This window comes from Colletotrichum abscissum, assembly GCF_030869225.1.
Source record: "Colletotrichum abscissum strain IMI 504890 chromosome Unknown Scaffold_44.1, whole genome shotgun sequence".
Lineage (NCBI taxonomy): Eukaryota > Fungi > Ascomycota > Sordariomycetes > Glomerellales > Glomerellaceae > Colletotrichum > Colletotrichum abscissum.
In genome coordinates this window covers 266,143-286,587 of record NW_026850365.1, presented here as the reverse complement: position 1 = coordinate 286,587, position 20,445 = coordinate 266,143, and the positions used below count along the sequence as shown (strand labels likewise).

Here is a 20,445-nt window from a genome sequence, read left to right as displayed (position 1 = left end):
TCATCCGGCCGTTCTATCGTCGTGGGAGGTCAAGGGAATAGTGATGAATGATCCAGAAACTCTATTCGTTATTTGAGGCCTCGGAGGTTATGTCACAATTATTTTCAACCATCTTTGAAGAAAAGGGCACGGAGTTCTTAGGCCGAGTCCGAACCGTGAGTCCGAACAGTGAGTCCGAAGACTGCTCCCCAGCGCTGTTGCACATAAAGGTAGGGGGGACGGGTTCGACAATAGCGAATCTCGCCAAGTTTGACACTATCTCGAAGCACCAGCTACTGCAGGATATCATGACTCTCCGGTTCTAACTCTGCTCTCTGCACAATGAAGTCAACTCAGTCCCTGCGAAACGGCCCACATGTCCCAATTGGACAATATGGTGTGTGAGTGAAGCCCCTTTTAGCCTCTCAAAAGTGCCAACGGCTCTTTGATATGCTATGGACCAATATGGAAGAGATTTATCATAATCACGTTAGCTAAATAATTTTCAATCAGATACAAAGGATGGTGGGGAAACATCGGTATGCGTTTTTGATTTACAACTCATCGTTCATACGCAACCAAGTATTAAGGTATGCAGGGGTTCGTGATGATTGATCAACAATGTGTCTCAGGTGGCGAGAAGCAAAGAGGTATTATCACGTACGGAATCGCACCAAACCGTCTAAATCCTATGGCCCAGGCTGGTCATAGTGCTGTCTTCAATATATGGCGACGCTTCGCGAGCCAGGTCTGGTATTTCGGGCCATCTCTGGCTGCGGCCTGGTACGTGATGTACTGGGCGGATAAGAGGTATGCTTGTATGCGTGAACTAAACCCCGCTGATCCCTCTTTTATGCTAATCGAGGACTGTTGACAGGAACAAGTTCCTCAATTCGAAGGTGGGCAGAGAAACATATGGGAGAGATGAGTAGCGACGGGTTCATTCACGATCATTATGCTGTACTCACCCGACCAGTCACTTTACTTGTTTTATTTATGTAGTACACTTCCCTCTGCACGGCTACTCAACTTCTGTAGTAGCACTCGCTCGAATTCTCGCTTTAATCGTAGCTAATCAAACCCATGCTCAATGGGAATTAAGCCGGGCCTCGAAGTATAACTCTCATGTCAACGATGATCGACGGGATCCTACCTGTTTGCTATAGTTTTCAAGACAGCACCACTATCACGGTTTCAAAATAGTTCCGATAAGTTTGAGCGGACGATTTCACCTTCGAATTATGTAACTCTTAATGGATACCTGACCGCCATTCTGATTGCTTCAAACACCGACTTGGAACTCGAGCTGATCTTTACAGCCTAATGTGGGCCAGCTGAGCAGATGGCCCTCGCCTTACCTACCAAGCCGATGAAAATCTACAGCATCCTTATCAGCGATCTTCGGAGCCAAGGGAGTGTGCGCCGTACTAGTGAGGGTCACTTGTAATCCGGTCCGACTATTCTCAATCACCGAAAACCAGACGCTAATGGATATCTTCCGAGCAGCGACGCCGGAGCAAACCCCGAGATCCACACAACGGACCCCCGTGAGCCATCGGCACTGCAGTCGGTAGATGTGTACAGCCTCATCATAGATTATCATGATTAGTTTAATCATGATAGGGATTTCTTCAATATCGAGCCACAATCTTCCATCGTTGTAGACTTGGCAAGTGGCCCAAGTGGCCCATCTCTGGGCTATCTTGATGCCATTCACCGACCGGGTGATGTAGGATAGTGGGATAATGAGCTCATTTTCAGGGTCATCAACTGGCTTATCATGAATATCATTAATCAAGACCGATTGATTGTATTACGTATGAAGGCATCAATAAGGCCATGATGATGCAGGGCAGCTCGAGTTGAAGGTAGGTTGCGTTGTCATATAAGTCGACGAGGATAATGGACTACGCCGCATTTTTCTGTTCACCCAGACTACACCATTGACAACCCGAATGGTCGACTCTAACTTCAGAAGAGACCCAACATAATGAAGTTTTCCCGCTATATCTTAGCACTCTCGGCCCTTGGCTCGGCGATTGCTGCTCCGACTTCAAATAGCAGCACCGTGGACCGATCAAACTTGACAATCGCGTTAATCCGTACGCCTCCGCCGAACTGGCCGCTGCCTCTCACGAACTACGACTACACCGACATCACTTTCAACATCAGCGAATGTGTAGATGTTGGAATCGAGTTGATCAAAGAGGCCAAGGCTAGCGGTTCCGATGTTGTCGTCTTTCCAGAGCTTTGGTTCCCCGGGTAAGTCCCAACTCAGCCTAAGGCTCAACCATCTAAATATCGAATGCAAGTATCTGAACCATCTCGAATAGATTCCCCAAGGGTTCGGACAGCCACTACAACTTCACGCGCGATTACCTTCCGTCGTACATTGAGAATGCCATCGTGATTGGCGATGCGCAGTGGAACCGCCTGATTGCCGCGATCCAGGCAGTGGGCATCTACGCCAATCTTAACTTTGCAGAAGTTGACGGCGACTACATGTACATGTCTCAGGCATTGATAGACCCTCAAGGAAATATCATGCACCACCGCCGTAAGCTTCGGCCGTCAGGCGCAGAACGATACTTCTTCAGTGACGGTGTGGCCGAGGATCTCAAAGTCTTAGAGACTGACTACGGCCGATGGGGAATGCTGGAGTGCGGAGAGTACGTCTACAAAGCCCACCTGACCCGACTGACTGCGCCTTGCTCCTACGAGTGCCGGAGCTGACCATACCACTTTCAATCTAGGCATATGTACCCCAGTATGACGTTTAACATGTACGTCCAGCGAGAAAATGTTCACTTCGCGCCTTTCCCCTATCTGGCCGGCGTCGGAGACGAGACTTCGCTTTGGTGGGAGAACGAATGGGTCAATACCGGCACCCTGAGCGTCTACTCTGTTCTCAGCGGTGCCTACTCCTTTGTCGCAGCTATCGGCGCGACTTTCGTGATAGACCCGTTCGGATCTCGCGTTGCTCACGTCAATGCCAACGCAAGCTTCGAGGAGTTCCCGATGCTGTACTACAACCTCAACACTAGCGGCTTCAACAGCTCTCAGACGTATGACATTAATGGGCAGGCTTCATGGGGGACGTTGAGCCAAATTGTGGATAGCTTTCCGGGGTATGTGCCAAAGGTGGAGGGGGAGTTCGTCAAACAAAAGAACGTCTCGATTGATTACTTGATGACGGGGGAGCTTGTCATCCCGTCTTAGAGGTAGATAAGGTAGAGTCATCTGATTCTAAATTTGGCTTCCCGAACAGTGGACTGCGGGTAGAAGTGGCACCGTCTCTCGAATATCATCCCACGGTATGCCGTTCATCAATTCCGCGGTGATTACTCCTCAACTTGGTTGTGGTTCGAGGCCCCCTTCATTCCGGCTATTGTAGCTGTGCAGACATCAAAACCATCTCCAGAAGTTCTAATTATGGGAAGAAAACGATGAGATACTGATGATAACCTAGTATAGCTCAAAGGAATAAACCATCAAGGTGTTCATCAGTGGATCACATTGAAGGTGTGGCTGTATGAGGCCTGGATTACTCCTGATGATCGGCCATGATCGTCCTACGTCGGGAACGCTCCAGGGTAAAGATTCATGCTTAATCGTATGCTGCCAAGATCTAATACATCTCAAACATGTCAACTGGGGGCTAGCTCTTTTGTTGGTTGGTTGTACCGATTTGGCAAAGGGTCGCGTGCTATCTGAGAGCGCGGTTGGCTGTGCGGCTGGTGCAGCTATTTTAAGGACAGGACCCATACGCGACGTTGCGAACTCGCACACCCTACAATCAAGAGGGGGAAACTTCGCTGATGACTTTGCACAATGGATCAAAACCACTAATCCGACCAGTTCCACCTTGAGTGATCCCCTCGGCGAGCAAGAATTCCTAGTATTCACCGAGCGTCGAGCGTAATTCGAACCCAAGAGCAGCAAATTCTGCAGTGGTTTCAGGTACATGGTGGTGTAGGAAGCTTGGAGGTCTTGGCTAAAATCGAGCAATTGTATCAAACCATGTTCGGCAGTTCGACACTCCCTGTTCTCCAGCACTTTTGAAAACCGCTCAACCTTTTCTACAACCATCCAGGCTATCAGGTGAACAAATTTGCTGTTGAGTGCAGTTCAAGATTCGCAACGATGCTTGCCAACTTAAGTTGACTTGATTGGCTGGAAACTGGAGGCGAGTTTCTCTGTATCCTCATCATGCACTGCTTGGGTCCCAGGACGCATCTAAAGTGTTAGTCATCTCCCGGGGACCCTCAAATTAGTTGCGAGCAGCTCGGCCACCGGGCTACTCCGTCTCTCAGGTCTCCCCGGATCCGTGACCCATTGTAATGCTCCAAAAGAACCTCCGGCTTGTGGGGGTCTGTTCGGCCGACTCAAGGTTGCAGCACTAATAAGAGAGAAGGGAGTAGAATGAAGCTTGATGTTGAGCCTGGGCCACTTCTAAGCCTGCGTGCTCCGCGGCAGCGACTGATTCGCTGGCTAAAGACAATAAGCTTTCTCCTAAACACAGATGAAAATGTCAAGCAGCATCACCCATGCGTCTCATGAGTCGTGAGTGTCTATGCTTGACTTGTCTGCGACAAAAAAGATGCCCCCTACAGCGCAGTCCAAAGCCTTGTGTGCTTACTTTCGAGGGATCTTTTCCATGAAATGAACTTTATTCGGTCGGGGATTCCCCGTGTTTACTACGACTGGTCAGCCTGTAAGCCTTGAAGGAAGCTTCTTAAATGGAGCTTTTTCGGAACTGGTAATCATTCCCGTCGGATATTACGGTTGTTGCGTCCCATTCCGGGCGATGCAGATTGTGAAAAGCTTTCTTTGCCAAGTCCAAGTCCCAATTTTAGAGGGGATACAAAAAGTCCCATCGATTGTAGGCCCCTATTCCTGCCAATAATCATCCTCGAATAGCCACAAGATGGATCGGAACACAGAGCCCGAGTCTGCCCCCATATCCACACGAAGAAGAAGGAGCATTGTGACAATGACGGAGACACAGCTGCTATCAATAGACCTCAGTCTCATGTCCACAGAGATGTTCCCGTCTGTCGCCGAGAACGAGAGACATAGTCCAGGAACAACGATCACAGAAAAGGAGGCCGGTCCAAGCACGGAGAACGACCAAGAGAAGGGCAAAGGTCCGAACAATGATATACCAGTGACACCGATACCATAGTACTTATCAGGTGCCAAGCTCTGGATTGTCATCACATGTGTAATTGTTGTTGCCTGGTTGATGTTCCTTGACAGTTCTATCATTGTTCCCGTTAGAGCACCCCGAAAATAAGTGAAGCATGTTATTTGCTAATAGCATTGTAGGCTATTCCAGCGACAACTGACGAGTTTCATTCTTTGCAAGATATCGGTTGGTATGGCAGTGCCTATCACGTTTCTAATGCCGCTTTCCAGCCGCTCACAGGTAAAATCTACCGCTACTTCAGCTCAAAGGTGCGGCTTTCCCGGCTCTTAGCGAATATGTTTCCAAATCCAATCTAATCCATGCAGTGGTCTTTTTTCGTCTTCCTAGTCTTGTTCGAGATTGGATCTCTTGTATGCGGGGCTACGCCTTCGTCCCTGATACTGATCATGGGCAGAATCATCGCGGGGATAGGAAGTGCGGGCATGATGAGTGGTGGCCTGACGATCATCGCCGGATCAGTACCTCTAGAGAAAAGACCTGGTTAGATCAATCCTTGCGAGTTTTGTCTGACAAATGCTTGGCTAATTCAAGTTGTCTAATAGCTCTTATGGGACTGGTCATCGGACGTACGTATAGGCTATTGACCCTCAGAGCAGTAGCTAACGTCAAACTAAAGTTGCAAACTCTGGCAGCGTTTGCGGTCGTACGTGCAAAAAACCACCCTAGAAAGGAGAAAGTCTCGCCAAAAATACTAATTAACGTTAACACATAGCTGTTCTTGGTGGAGTACTGACCGACTATGCCAATTGGCGTTGGAGTAAGATATGGAGTTCATCCGAGTTGAGACGACTCTAAGTATTACGGAGTACCTGCTAAACTCAAATAGCATTCTACATCAACTTCCCGATTGGCGGCGTCGTCCTTCTGTTTCTGGCATGGTGCGAGATTCCCGATCAGGTGCCGAAACCGAGTCCTATGGCGGTCATTGCGAAATTGCACACGTATCTAGATTTTACCGGCTTTTTATTATGCGCTGGTGCTGCGGTGTCATTTCTCACGGCCCTCGAGCTTGGTGGGAACGAATATGCTTTTAACAGCCCCACGATGATAGAATTGTTCTGCGGCTCTGCTGTGGCTCTCGTAACATTCTTGGCCTGGAACTATCGAAAAGGAGATGACGGGCTCATCCCATCATCAATGGCCGGTAAGAGGCCCGTCTGGTCCGCAGCCGCTACAAACTTCACCTTTGTTGGCTCGGCGATGATCCAGATCTACCTGCTCCCGCTCTACATACTTCCAGGCAGTACAAAGCGCCACGCCGGTTCAGAGCGGGATCAACGTTTTGCCAAGCATCTTGTCACAGCTAGCTTTCGCCTACGGCGGAGGCGTGCTAGGTACGGAAGCCTATGGAATTATTCCATATATAATTTGAGTTTAGCTAACGTCCTTGTCACCCTTCAAGTCGGTAAGTTCGGGTATTATCTGCCGTGGGCTGTCGCAGGCACAGTGGCAACGATTATTGCTAGTGGCTTGTTCACGTCACTCACACCGACGACTTCGGTGGCCCAGTGGTTATCAAATCATCACGGGTGGTGGACGAGGCATTGTTTTACAACTGGTGAGACCCGCTTGCCAATGCAGCGGTCACTGACCGCAAGCCCGACTAACAGAATGACTTTAAGCCAAGCATTGCTATTCAGGCGAACTTACCTCCGGAACAGATTTCAGTAGGAATATCATTTGTTACGCTTCTCAGCTCATGGGTTCAGCTGTGGCCCTGGCAGTAAGTAACGCCATTTTTACAGGGGCACTGAAGCAAGACCTACCTAAATTCGCGCCAAATCTCGATACGTCGAAAATCACTGAGGCCGGGGCAACCGGGTTCCGTAAAGTCGTACCCGAGGAAAAACTACCAGAAGTGTTTTTAGCATGTGTATCGAGTATCGACAAGGAGTTTATCCATCCCTCGGTCTGGCTATAGCATCATTCTGCTTCGCGTGGGGTATGGGGTGGAAAGACATTCGGCCAAAAAAGAAATAGGCAGTCAGCAGGTGAGGAAAAGAGAGAATGACTCGAGCCCGTGGAGAACTGCCGAGAGCCCGAGGCTCAGGTTCATGGGCACTGACGTTTCTAAGATTGGACATTCTTATGGTGGTCCTTGCTAGTGTTGAGCGCCGTTACCAAGTTCTATCAAAAGTTCCTTGCTTAGAAATGAGTGCAGAGGTCTTGAAAGTTGACCATACACGTTAGTAGTATCGAGATAATGACTACGGACTACTTACCTATACGAAAATACGTCGCTTGACTAATCGTTCCGACGGGGTTGAAGTGGTTCGATAGCGGCCCGCTTGCTCATCAAGAATCCTTGGGTTTAGAGTTGAGCCTAATGGATCACTCGCACTCGAAGCCGACGGGATGTTGCTGGTCCTGAGGAGAGAAAATGAGGCTTCAGTCGTCCACCCCGTGGCGACTGAAAGAATCACAAGCTTCGCAATAGGGAACAATATTACGGCGTTCTCCGGTCCGATGTATCTAAGTTCACCTGAAGGAACCACCCGAATTATGACTGACGCGTCAATTAAAGACGAAAGGACGAAGCTTGCGAGACTAAAAGGGCTCGGGTTTCGCAGATGCTTCCGAATCATGCGACGAACAGCGATAGAGATTCAACATTTAGCGAGCGTGTGCCATGGCAGAAAAACAGGGCGTTTAATCAAGTGTCTGATTCCGTGTTGACTGGTCAAAGTGTCTAGGTAAAGCTAAGCTACGCCTAGCCCACATCTTGCGAGGGTATAACATGATTGATTGCAGATCGCTCACGGTGCCGCCGTCTTGCGCTACCGGAGCTCTGAACCTCGGGTTGTCCGGAGACGTCGCGCATGTACTCAAAGTAACGTGGCTGTTGCGAGCCTAGTCCATCATTCTATCCTATCTTGAAAGCAATCAGGTGCGAATACAGTATTTCGATGATACGCATGGCTACGGCTACCCAATGAGCTCATCTGGTATACGGATACGCTGGCGCACAGCATTCTGCCATAGCACGCATATCCATCGGGGAAAGGAGGAACTACGAAATTCAAGCATAGCATGGCTTGTACGATGCGGCCATATGTAACCCCGTTGAGAGGCCCCTTTAATAGTGGTTACCCTTGAAAAGGGACCCCTAACGACTCGTTCCTAGGCCTCATCGGTCGTACCCAAGTCCATACTTAGTTAGAAATGGTACCGCAAGGCAAGCTGAAACAAACCTGAGAGGTGTCCCGCGGGAGTAAAGGTAAAATTGGGCTGCCCAATGCGCTCGGGCCGTCTCGCTGGTCAACTTCAGTTAAGGACACAACATCGCTGGGCTTGACTCAAGGAGCAACGGCACGCCCGCAGCGTGAGATTGGAAGCACTGGACCGTGCTTCACAGGTTCACACTTCGCTGGCGAAAACGAGAGAGTCCAATGATAGAGTTCGCGCGATCTGCGAGTTCATCTTGTCGTCCCACAGCTTCTGATGCTGGCTTTTGCCGCTTTCGATATGCCCGAGACCGAATTCGCAATGAGTACTATTTCACAAGTCCGCAAGCGGAATCCACCATTGTCAGTGTGTATACGGATACACACTGAACGCAACGCAACGCAACATTACGGCTGTTTCCCGATGGGAGAGAGCTTGATCATGGATTCGTACTCCGTACAGATAAACGCCAACCACTCAAGGTTACCTCAGGCGCGTTTCCCTTTCCTAATGCCAAGGGGGGAACACTTGGTTGTTTCTTGAGCAATCTATTTTACTCTCGCCGCCAAGAGCCCCAGCCATGCTTCAACGTCACTTATTCTAGCCACAGCCTACAGACAAAGATTCACGTGCTGCAAGCGCCGATCAAGCGGCAGGAGAAGCCCGCTGCCCGCGCCCGCGGACACTAGCAGCCGTCGAGCACGTTCGGCGGCTCGCCGGGCTCAAGGCTGGGCCCAGTCATGGGTATCCATCCCTGGAATTAATGGGAATATGACAGTCGGGTAAATAGAAACCCTATTTTACTTGCTCGCAACAGGACAGGGCCAACAATTTGGCGGGGCACACAGGCCAAAGGTGCCGACTCGAGCAGCTCAAACCCGCCAAGACTACCTACCGTACGAATAGTTGAGGCGTCCAAATAGGTCGGGCGTTTTGGACTCGCTGTCTTTTGTTGACTAAGTACGGAGTATGCTATGCACACACATGCAGTCTTCACCTCTTCCTATACCAAACCACTATCAATCTCTTGGCCAAGTCGATCCCCAAATAGGGACCCCACAGGAGGGGCTTTGGCCTTGGCGCTGGGTTGTTTTTAGAAGACGGGAAGCCATGAAGCTGTCACCAAACAACACCTGACTGATGATACACCGTGCCTTTGGCGAGATAGGTAACAAAACATGACATGATGGCGCGAGGAGCGTTGAAAGTTCGGTAATTACCAGGCAATCAAAGGAAGCTTTTTCTGATCTGATTAGAACGCCTCACCGGGCCACACCACCTTTGTTACACACCACTGCGAGGTGGTGGACCCCAATTCCAAAGAGAGTTTGCATAGCATTCGCCGAGGTTGCAGAGCCCTGGGAACTCGTCAGAACTTTGAAGTCGAGCTAAGGGGAACGCGATCCCACTCAGCAGGTTAACCTGCACACCACCCACTTATCGAATGATTGGCACCTTTTCCAGAGTTGCGGTAAAGCCAATGTCTCTGCCAAGTCGAATTCGCAGTCTTGACAGCCATACTGGTACCAAAGTACTGAATCGACAATGTCATACGTTGGAAGTTTCCCTGAAACCTTAAAATAAGAAATCGACAATGCGCATGATGGTTAGTCCCCAAAGAGGGAGGGTAGGTTCAACCGAGACATCTCATCTAGATCTGACGTGTCCCCCGCGCCCCGCGCAAGACGCCAGAACCCTGACATGAGTCGAACGGCGCAGGTAACTTGGCGCGGCTAAGAGAATGTCTTGGCAAAATTGACTTATTTTGAGTAGTACGCAAGTCGCGGGAACGAAGTCATATAAACTTCGGCCGTTGTCACCTGGCGCTTCTGAGTTGAACTCGTCCCTTCGACCTTGTCGTGCATCTACATGAACGCTTTGCCAACATGCTGTTCTCTCAAAGAAGTGCCTGCGATCGCTGCCGTGCTCTCAAGAGCCGTTGCTCCAGAGAAACTGGAGCGGCCAAGTGCGAAAGATGTCAACGACTCCAGATCGACTGTTTCTATAGCCCTCCGCGGCGCATGGGAAGACCGGCAAAGAAGCGCTTGAACCCGGAAGCTGCGCAGTCAACCCCTTCAACCACATTCCGACGATCCTCGACAATGTCGAGCAACACCACTGTTCAAACAATCACAAGCCCGCCCGAAGTGCTTCCATCCAACGTCCACGATGCGAGCGACTTCCAACAATATGGGATAGGAATTATACCGAGCCATCCGGAGGAAGATGGAACTTGGACTGGCAACTTCGAGGACCCTTTACTCGGACTCCTACAAAGCAATGACACGAAGCTGATGCCCACGGAGTGGATGGATACGGACACGCTGGGGTTCTTGGCTCATCAAGATGAAAGTCTTGTAGCACAACCTCACGACCTGCCACTTACACCCCCAACAACGATTGGCTCTTTACCCACCAACACAGAAGATAGCTGGATTCCAGGATGTGATCACCCATCCGAGTTCAGTCACGCCGAATCCTTTGCCGGCGATACTATGCCTTCATCACCAGAAGCAACTTCACGATCATCCGAGTCGGCAGCACAGCGGCTCATGGATCTTCAGTCTCTGCTGTTCTCACGGCACATCACCAGAGCACAGGACGCAGACGGGCTTACGACACTGATCAACACGACCGTGCACTCGACAGAAACTCTCATTGATGTCGTGGAAAGCTTGCCACTAGTGAGGCCGAGCGTGGAAGGACGACGATCTACTTCACCGCCATCCTGCTGGACCGGAGCACCCGACACTTCCGGCTTCGCCACACAAGTAGTACCACAGCTTCCGAAAGAGCCAGTACAACATCTACACCAGCCACCAAACCTGACTCTCGTTATCTCTCTTTTTATGACAAATTATCTTCTTCTCCTGGATTCTTACGAAGAACTCCTCGGCGCTCTGAGGGGCCGTCTTCAATGTTCACGGCAGAGCCAGGGCCCGAGTCCCGGCAGTGACTTCAGCCTGGCACAACCATTTTTGGGCAACAACACACCCAACGGAAACCTCAACAAATTTAACGTTGTGAGCTCTTTTGACTTGGACGTCAACTCGGTCGTATTCTTGTTGTCTCGAATGATGAAGAGACTACACAAATCTACGGAATGCCGCTTCAACTCCGTTTCCATGACACCACCTGCCGTTAGCCAGTCTCGAGGTCAAGGATTCTCGACTTCGGCTACATCATACAACTTTGACTTCCAAGATGGGATAAGCCAGGATATAGACGGGTGCTCGGAAGCGTCAGGGGCCTTTTCTCCGATGGCTCTGATGGGGGACTATGCACTGCGGGAAGTAAGCCAGAGGCACCAGGGCGTAATGGAGTCGCTCCGTGTGATTAGGTGGCTTGCGGACGAATTATGACAGAGCCTGCACGACAGATGTACACACTTTTGTGAAACTAAAGTTAAAGATACATCAATCAAATAAGCGAACAGCCACATGAGTCGTTCACGACTGCAAAGTTAGCTTCGTTGACTAACGAATTTCGATTCAAATCCACATTTGCTGAGCTCGGTCTCGGACTTTGTCTCCCCAGTGCCGCTCTCCCAGGGCTGATGATCATCCCATCATGTGTGATATTCTCGGGGAAAGCCGTTGTAGTATTGGTCCGAGGCTGCTTGCCCATTGGAAATCAGATTTAGAAATTTCCCAAACATTTGGGATTTCATCCCATCATAGTCAAACTTCCACATTCGACTTCGGGCGACATCTCAAAATCAGCTCTGAAACGCTGTGGTCGGTATGGAATGTGGCCAGTGCTTCTAGAAAAGAAGCAGCATCTGGAGTGCTGGTTTTCAGGGTCCAGAAAGACTGGAATGCCCCATCTGCAACAGCGTTTGCGACGCGGACGCCCGCTCGACATTTGGTGGCGACCTGACGAGCTTTCCAGAACCGGGCCTAGACTAGATTTGTTCTGCTTTCTAGCACTCTTTCATTAAACCTACATAGGCTGTGAGCTGAACTCTGACCCATCTCATTAAACTATTTGTAAGAAGGTTTGGAACGTCGGGCGCGCTAGAGACATGATCTCTAAGCGTGGTTTGTGTATAATACGTACATTCTTCTCAATTGTATTCCATGTGATCACTGGTTCTCTAGGAATACTATCGTCTCACTATTCCATTCAGCGAGGTTACTCTATGAGGTCATCAGAAAATGATTAGCAGCATAGTGTTGTTTTGTTTTTTATCTCTTCCTAAGTTTCGAGCCATGAGCTGCACTCGGACGTTACATATCAATCAAGAGTCACCTTAGATCTGAGGAGATGATGACCTTTGATGTTTTTTGAAAAGAGCTGACTCAACTTGTAGCCCGATCATCTGTAGCTTGCTGCCTGGTGCTAAATTATGGCCTTTTATCAATGACCGCCAGGTAAATTGCACTGCTTGCTAAGTACTGCGAGCTCCGAATTCAGTGTGTGAGTCGGGAGAAACTTGTGTCCTCTAATACTGGGTCTGTCCAATCGGTCCACGACACTTGCGCAGTTCTAGACCAGAAACTCATCACTTTGTGTCGTAGAATACACATTCATTATCAATAATTGATTTATAATTGATATAATAAGCACAAGAATACTAGAATTCTAGTATCGAAGTAGAAAAGTCGTCGCTGTAATGAAGATCTGAGGTCTCCAAGTCCGAACCCCTACCAGCCATATGAAGATTTAGATCCAACGGCGTAGTGGAAGCTATCAACATTTCCTGGCGCATTGCTGAGCCTCAAAAAGATCTTTGCCTGCACGCTGTCTTGGTATTTGATTTTGATGTTCACGATTGGGGTTTCCATTTCCATCAACATGTTCCGCAGCGTTACATTCGGTTTCCGGCGGGGAAGACTTGTGCTTATCTAGAAAGCTTGGCCGTCTTGGCTTGACCACCTAAATGTCTTGTCTCCTTCCAGATCCATACTGGATCGTTACTTCTAGACCGATGGAAGGCGGGGTATCAACCCTGACAAAAACGAGGTTTTTTCCATGTCAAGAGTTGCCAACTCGGACACGGAGATAAACAGTGGTCTGAATGGCGCTGTCTTTGGAGACTTGCGAACACCGCTGTCTGCCAAGAGGTTCATTTCCTGCCTGTTTGGGAAACATGAGAGAAACCTATGGTCAATGTGTGATGTCACGGGGCTGGGAGTTCAACGAGTACATAATGAGTCTACGTCGCATTCAGAATCCGCCATGATCGGTCTGAAATGGCCGGCCTCTAGGGTAATTTCTCAGTATCCTCGACCCTGAACCTTCGAAGAGCCTCATCGTACCCGCATCCAAGTCACAATAGTAACGACGAGTTCTGGTTGAGCATCATGCTGTCTACTTCAGTTATCGGAGCTATCGCTCTGACGGCAGTTGTGGTTCATGGCAGAGAGCTCCCCAAGGATGAGGCTCGTGCTGCCGGTAGGACTCATGAATCTTATAGTATCGATGGCCTTACTGACTCCATATAGAGCTCTATGACTCTGGTGTCATCCACGATAGACTCATGTCCGCGAAAATTGTAATCACTCGGCCAATGTGAGGCGACCGCAAACATGAAGCTAACACTGGTCCAGGCACACTGGGAAGCTGAAGAAGCTGTCGGCCTCATGAACTCATCTCAATGGCCCAGGCTAGGCTACACCAAGTGCGTCGATGGCTATGCCGAGGCCCTTCCTGATAGCCCGTTGCACAACTTTAGATGCAAAAACGTAGGTTTATCTCACGATAATTTTAACGGGCCATTTTGGCGCGACGGTCTCATTGACGATCTGTTAATTTAGATGGATCTCTATGACTTCATTAATCACGCCGAACTGGGCTCGCCAAATGCCGATTACCGTGGGAAGAGCGGAAGCTCTTCATGGGGATGGACTGATCCTGAATCTGGTCGCGAGTTCATTGGTGAGGAAGATCGATGACCAAACATCAATCAATCAGTTCGCTAACTCTTTGGTAAAAGTCAGCGGCATGTTTGACGGATGTGCATTTATCGAAATCCTGCCTGAGGGCAAGATGCTCAACCTTGGATTCCTGTGAGACCTTCTACTTGGGCAAAGGGAAGAATAACTTGACTAACTCTGTACGCTTTCAGGCCAACGTACTCGCCCGTCGGCAATAGAGCATACTGGCATGAAATCCGCCCGTATCACAACTACATGCTCATCGGCTCTGAGCTTGAGGGCCATGGTATACAGATCTTTGACATGACGAAGGTGAGGCTTCTCCCAATCATATCGGCGACTATAATTGTTAACTTGTCATGCTAGCTCTTGGATATCGATCCCACCGAAGCACCCATTCTGTTCACCAATGAGAATGACTTGACCGGCCACTTCATCGAATCTCTTCCACTGGGCCGCAGTCACAACGTTGTCGTCAATGAGGAGGCCAAGTACGCTGTTGCTGTCGGTGTTCAGCCTCGTGCGGAGGGCTGCATGGGTGGCCTGCACTTCTTCAGTCTTGAGGACCCTAGCAATCCCGTTGCCCTTGGCTGCGATGGCCAAGACGGATATGTCCACGACGTATGTCAAACCCCTGCCCAGCTGAAAGCCTCCGAGTAACTATGTTCATGTAAGCTGATATGATTGAGCATAGGCGCAATGCCTCATCTACAGAGGTCCTGATGCCAAATATCAAGGCCGCGATATCTGCTATGGCTACAACGAGGACACCTTGACTATCTACGACGTTTCCGACAAGAAGAACTCCAAGATTATTTCCCGCACGAGCTACGATGGCGCAACATTCACGCACCAAGGTTGGGTCAACGACGTGAACTGGCAAGGTGAGACGCTTCGAACAGCGGGCTGACAGAGATTCGTGGCTGACCTTCCAACAGAGTGGCTCTTCATGGATGACGAGTACGATGAGGATGATCTGGCCGGCCCTGCCGCCGACGGGTACCCCGTCACGTACATTTGGGACATCAGATCCCTCGATTCTCCCAAACAGACCGGTCTGTTCAAGCACACCGTGAAGGGAATCGACCATAACCAATACGTCGTCGGCGACCTTCTCGTTCAATCCAACTACGGCGCCGGTGTCAGAGTGTGGGACGTCTCATCTGTACCCCAAGATCCCACAGGAGGAAGCGTCTGCGAGATTGCGTACTTTGACATCTACCCCGAGGATGACTCCCTTCCAGGGGGAGGAGCTATCCAGTTCTCTGGTACATGGTCATCCTACGCCTACTTCAAGTCGGGCTTCATCTTCGTCAATACAATTGAACGCGGAGCGTACTTGGTGAAGATGACGAAGAAGGAGGCTTGCAAGCCTAAGACGTGCAATGCAGACAACTGCCTCCGTGCTCTCAGAGCCTCCAGTGTTCCGGATCGATTGGAGGAAAGCCAAAAGTTCTGTGGCGAGTTTACAAAGACTGTCATCGCCGATGTTACAGTGGTGCCTACTTATGCCGCTGAGGCATGCCCGACCAATGTCATCTCACGTGTGAGCTCGGCCTGCTCCTGTTTGCCCACACCTACCGCTTGAGTGAATTGATGCAGTGCTCAAGAGAAGCCCTATAGTATCAGTGTAGCACAGATGATCAAGAGCCAAATGAACTATTGTCAAACCATCTTTGCTCCATTGTGCCTGTCTAGTAAAAGTTACGGTTGAGAATATCTAGGCACTTTGAGGCAACGGTATCTGGAGTAGGTAGATCTTGGTCAAGGTTAAGGGGCAGATTTGTAAGACTGCTTTAAGAGAGCCCAGAAGATGTCCAAATGAATGGCGATGTCACAGTGAGAGGCAATGGAATCGGTTTACCAGCAATGAAATGGTTTGATTGGTATGAATGTACAAAGATGTTTTGGGATATACAAGAGCTAAACAACAACGCCGTTTCTATATGCAATTTCCAAGACAACCAATGCCCCGAGAAAATCTCTATGGGCAATTGCAGCGCAACGCTTACTTATGCATGTTCGCGACTCGATCGATCAAATTTTCCAAGCAGGTAATGATACGCTTAGCAAGAGGAAGCGGCATCAGTAGAGGCGGCAGCGGAAGTGGTGGCAACGGAAGAAGAAGAGGCACCGGGAGCGCCGCCGGGAGCAGTGCCGTTAGGGGGAGAGCCACCGGCACCGCCGGCACCGCCGCCAGAGTTGGAGTTGGCGACACCACCCTCAGCATAGAGAGAAGCAGCAGGGGTGATGGTCTGGGCCTGAGTAGTGTTGATACCGAAAGCCATCCAAGCGAAGAGACCGTCAGTGATGCTGTCGCCGAGAAGGGTGTACTCCATGACGGGGTCGACGCCATCGGTGGCAGCCTCCTCGCTCAGGATAGAGTCGTCAGCGTTGGTGGTGAGCTCCTGGGTGTTGGTGTTGTAGGGGGCGAAGGCCTCGACGGCAGAGATGAGGTCCTGGTCGAAGAAGGTCTGGCCGACGTGGGAGGCGGTAATAACGTTGCCGAGGGTGTTGTTGGAGTAGAGAGTAGCATTCTGGTGGACCATCAAGTGGATGTGGGTGGCACGGGAGGTGTAGTGACCGGGGAAGATAGACTCGAACTGGGCGACACCGTCGGAGTCGGTCTCCTGGATACCGCGGAGCCAGGTCTTGTCGATGTTGGTCTCGTCGGAGGAGTCACCGTTGCCGGAGGCGACGATGCCGGAGTAGACACCAGTGGAGTTGCAGTGCCACATCTCAAGGTAGACGTTGGGAACGGGCTCGCAAGTGTCAACATCGATGACCTGGTAGTCAAGGACGATGTCGACACCCTCCTGCTCCTCGATAATGTTGCGGCGGACATACTCGCCAGAGACGTCTGCAAGGGATCATTAGTGGCTGGTAAGAGATGTAGGCTTCAAGGGAGATGACTTACAGTAAGGGCCCTGGGTAACCTCAGGGGTCAAGACGCAAGAGTTGTTGCCGGAGAAGAGAGTGGCGGCGTCGGTGTTAAGGGTGTAACCGAGGTCGGTAGAGTTGTGGCTCTCGGCGAGGACGGTGTCAGCATCGCGCTTGATGTTGCGCTTCTGGCGGGCCTGGTTAAGCTGAGCGGAGCGGCGGGCGACGTTGCGGGCGGTGACACCGCGAGCGGCGAGCTTATCGGCGCAGTGGGCAAGGTTGGAGCGCTTGATGGTGCTCAAGAAAGCGCGGCGCTCGGCAATCTCCTCGGTGAGGTCGTGGCCGGGGTGGGCAACGGCGCCGGAGAGGAGGGCGAGGCCGGAAGCGACGGTTGAGAAACGCATTGTGGTGGTTGTTGTGAGAGCTGAGGATGGAAGCTTTGTTAAAGAAGGTGTTTATACGATTTGTCGAAGTGAACAAGAGGGTATTGTTGGAAGTGAAAGCGAAAGGTGTATTGGTGAAGAGTGAATGTGATGCTGGTGAAGAGCTTCTTTCTGGTTTCTCGGTGGCTTCGACCTTGGGTTATTATACTCAACGACATGACATTCTGATCTACGGTCAACGTCAACCTCCCTCCTCCCCCACGAACCGCGTCAGTGCCATAGCCATGATGGCAGTTCGTCGCATGAGTACAAGCTGTGGAGCTCAAGTCATATCGCCATCGCCGTACCAAGCCTCGTTGACTCGGGAGACGTAGACGGTGGCCCCGGAAGGCTTTCGATTGCGTGGGCTGCCCGTTGCGGCTACGGAGTTAGCGTAGTGTAAAGCCACCCCGGTAGCCCAATGTCAGGCCCAGCCAACGTCAACATCTTCTTCTGTGGGGTCATAGCAGCCTCGGTAGTATGACCGGTGCAGCGGTAGGTGGGATGGTAGTGTGTGTGGACGACGACTACGAGTACGTTGCCCCCTTTGCCCCTTACTCTCTCTGGAGCAAAGGCCATGCTCACATCGTCAATTGCTTCTAGGTCCAACGCCTTGGCAGGGGCTTAATCTCTACCGTTTGGGTGTAGTGGCCAGTGACGTCGTGTGCATAACAAATCAGCCCCGGGCTCATCTCCACATAGTCTAATTTTTCTCTCCCTTTCATCCCGGTTCCTCAGTCACTCAGTGACCGGAGGGTCCCCGGTCTGCTCAGTCTAAGCATCCGGACGTGGCCCTACGCGCAAGCTTTCGGGAGACAGTGGAGTCGGGGCCGCCGTTTAAGCCTCCTTTTCTGCGTTGTCCTGGTCCGTCGACGGAGCCGTCCTCCCACATGCCGAAGCAAACTCTCCCCGCCCTTGGACCAAAGCCGCCATCGAGGCGCGTCCACACAAAGCCATTGTCCAATCAAAGCTGGCGTGTTGTTTAAGTGACGCTGTAAAAATAGACTTCGACACAGCATGGGCTTCCCGTCTTCGGGTTGTTTTCCCCTAACAACCCCCCTGATGCCTTTAACATCCGTCACGTTAAACTGTGAACATCAATGGGGTTCAAACTATCTGCCCAATGAGCTTATTCCATATGCGAAAAAGATGCCTTGCATCGAAGAGGCTTCTGTGCCCGGACCATAGGTAGAATTTCTTTCAGAAAGGCCAGCCGAGGTCTATGTTTGACGCAGGTGGTACCGTGGTTGTAGATTGCGGTGTTTTAACACGCAGCAGAGTCTTAAGTGGCTCAGCACGGGTTGCGGGGGGTCGGATAGACCAGCTGCACATTTGCCAGCAAAAACACTAACAGCACGCATTCCAGTTCCCAACACAGTCAATGTTGCCGTCAGATTCACCCTAATTTCTTCGGGGTCTCCAGACTCTTGGCTACTTGGCACGCTCAAGTTAAGGAAGCGGAATAGAAGGCCAAGGCTTTCAGGATCCGGCATTACGATAGTTCAAGATTCTCTGAGCTCGCGTATATTTCAAGCCGTGAGAACGTCGGGGAGCTCCAGGTGGTCCAAAGAAGGTGGCAAACAGAACACAGTTGCCCAGTGTCTTGTTTCGTCCCATCTCAACACCGATCATCCGGTTCGAAGTACCGGATGGCAGATAATTTTGCATGTTTCCTGCACGCGCGTACACTCGCAGAGACCTTGATTCTAGTGTCCAATGAGCAAACAATGATGGATTGAACTAACAGCATCCCAGCGATACCCTGGGTCGAGGCCGTGCTGGCGAAGCATCTGGTGGGTGAACGGCCAATGAACCTCACGTAAATGTCAGCTGAACCGTTGACTCGTCATCCAAACTTTCTACATGCCATATTGTAAGTCCCTTGCGCACAGCCGAGGTGGCCTTTTTCATCTTGTCTGGTTGTTGACGATAGCCGATCAGTCGGTATGCACGGGTGGTGGGTGAGGAACACAACATTCCATTCAATGGCAAATGAGGTGCTCCCAAATCGTCAGCTCTCCACGCAAGTTGGGCAACTGCCGATTGGCTTCCTCGAAATTGAGATACAAGCATATTCGGAAGGGAAGCGGGAGGCTTTCGACGGGGCTTGACTATGGACGAACCCGGCCTCGCCCACATGCAGTGCACCGGTGGACGAGCTGCTAAGAAGTTAGACTTTTTCCACGGAGGGACCTGGAACGCGCAATCACGATCCCTAATCCAGTGATTGCGTTACAGAAAACCCCATTTTTATACAATCCTGCAGTCTAGCTCTACAGCCCGGTCTACTCTGTACGGTCTGTACGGATGCGAATAGTCGTGCCGGTACCTAGTTCATCACCTGCAGGTGTAGTGGGCTAGTCCATTGGTAGAAGTGATTCAGATTGCTGGAAGAGAAATGAGCCGTCTAGGTATGAGATTCTTGCGTCGACCATCCAAATGTGCGCCTGAAATTTTCTCTCAGAGAATCCGGCAGGGGAAGCAGACGACCCCAAGGCAAAGCAAAGAGTCAGGTCTGGACGGATTTGGGGGACGCTAAGCCTTCGAAGGCTGGACACTTTGCTTGGCAACTTGGCAAAAAGATCACCCCGTTCTCACTCAACAGAGCCTCTGCCTCTGCTACGACTTTGTCCACTGGGACAAAGATCCAGATCGGGAACATCCCGACAAGTGATGACTGATCCAGTCAACTAGAGAAGTCTTCGTGACGTATCCGTACTGACGGAACCAACAGTTGGTTAGCATAGCCCCCGAAAACACCCAACATTGGCGCATTGTCAAGAGTCAAGAATTTAGAGTAACAAGGTGCAAAATACAGGGATTCGACGGGAAGTGGGAACACAAACAGACTACGTACCCGGCACCTAAGCCACACCATCATGCGCTCCGTAGCCTCCGCTCCGTCGATCAT

General features: G+C 50.7%; 6 protein-coding genes across 6 annotated transcripts; 5 read left to right on the top strand and 1 right to left on the bottom strand.

Moving 5' to 3' along the window:
• Nucleotides 1-321: 321 nt before the first annotated feature.
• Nucleotides 322-911, top strand: CABS01_13378 (UcrQ family protein; the record flags this gene model as incomplete). Its single annotated transcript, XM_060546721.1, has 4 exons — nucleotides 322-380; nucleotides 493-518; nucleotides 612-789; nucleotides 857-911. 4 exons carry the CDS (start codon nucleotides 322-324, stop codon nucleotides 909-911), a joined length of 318 nt encoding a protein of 105 aa, XP_060395053.1.
• Nucleotides 912-1,969: 1,058 nt separating this feature from the next.
• On the top strand, nucleotides 1,970-3,198 carry CABS01_13377 (uncharacterized protein; the record flags this gene model as incomplete). Its single annotated transcript, XM_060546720.1, has 3 exons — nucleotides 1,970-2,241; nucleotides 2,313-2,648; nucleotides 2,733-3,198. The coding sequence occupies 3 exons, from the start codon at nucleotides 1,970-1,972 to the stop codon at nucleotides 3,196-3,198; spliced, it is 1,074 nt and encodes a 357-aa protein (XP_060395052.1).
• A 1,708-nt stretch (nucleotides 3,199-4,906) lies between these two features.
• Nucleotides 4,907-6,597, top strand: CABS01_13376 (efflux pump; the record flags this gene model as incomplete). Its single annotated transcript, XM_060546719.1, has 9 exons — nucleotides 4,907-5,126; nucleotides 5,175-5,203; nucleotides 5,308-5,436; nucleotides 5,494-5,668; nucleotides 5,731-5,754; nucleotides 5,805-5,831; nucleotides 5,901-5,945; nucleotides 6,015-6,522; nucleotides 6,591-6,597. The coding sequence occupies 9 exons, from the start codon at nucleotides 4,907-4,909 to the stop codon at nucleotides 6,595-6,597; spliced, it is 1,164 nt and encodes a 387-aa protein (XP_060395051.1).
• Nucleotides 6,598-10,239: 3,642 nt separating this feature from the next.
• CABS01_13375 (uncharacterized protein) lies at nucleotides 10,240-11,715 on the top strand (the record flags this gene model as incomplete). Its single annotated transcript, XM_060546718.1, has 1 exon — nucleotides 10,240-11,715. The coding sequence occupies one exon, from the start codon at nucleotides 10,240-10,242 to the stop codon at nucleotides 11,713-11,715; it is 1,476 nt and encodes a 491-aa protein (XP_060395050.1).
• Nucleotides 11,716-13,659: 1,944 nt separating this feature from the next.
• On the top strand, nucleotides 13,660-15,820 carry CABS01_13374 (uncharacterized protein; the record flags this gene model as incomplete). Its single annotated transcript, XM_060546717.1, has 9 exons — nucleotides 13,660-13,750; nucleotides 13,801-13,850; nucleotides 13,906-14,040; nucleotides 14,113-14,233; nucleotides 14,292-14,364; nucleotides 14,424-14,544; nucleotides 14,599-14,853; nucleotides 14,927-15,116; nucleotides 15,171-15,820. The coding sequence occupies 9 exons, from the start codon at nucleotides 13,660-13,662 to the stop codon at nucleotides 15,818-15,820; spliced, it is 1,686 nt and encodes a 561-aa protein (XP_060395049.1).
• A 478-nt stretch (nucleotides 15,821-16,298) lies between these two features.
• CABS01_13373 (uncharacterized protein) lies at nucleotides 16,299-17,516 on the bottom strand (the record flags this gene model as incomplete). The annotated part of the gene is made up of 2 exons (XM_060546716.1): nucleotides 16,299-17,092; nucleotides 17,150-17,516. 2 exons carry the CDS (start codon nucleotides 17,514-17,516, stop codon nucleotides 16,299-16,301), a joined length of 1,161 nt encoding a protein of 386 aa, XP_060395048.1.
• Nucleotides 17,517-20,445: the final 2,929 nt, after the last annotated feature.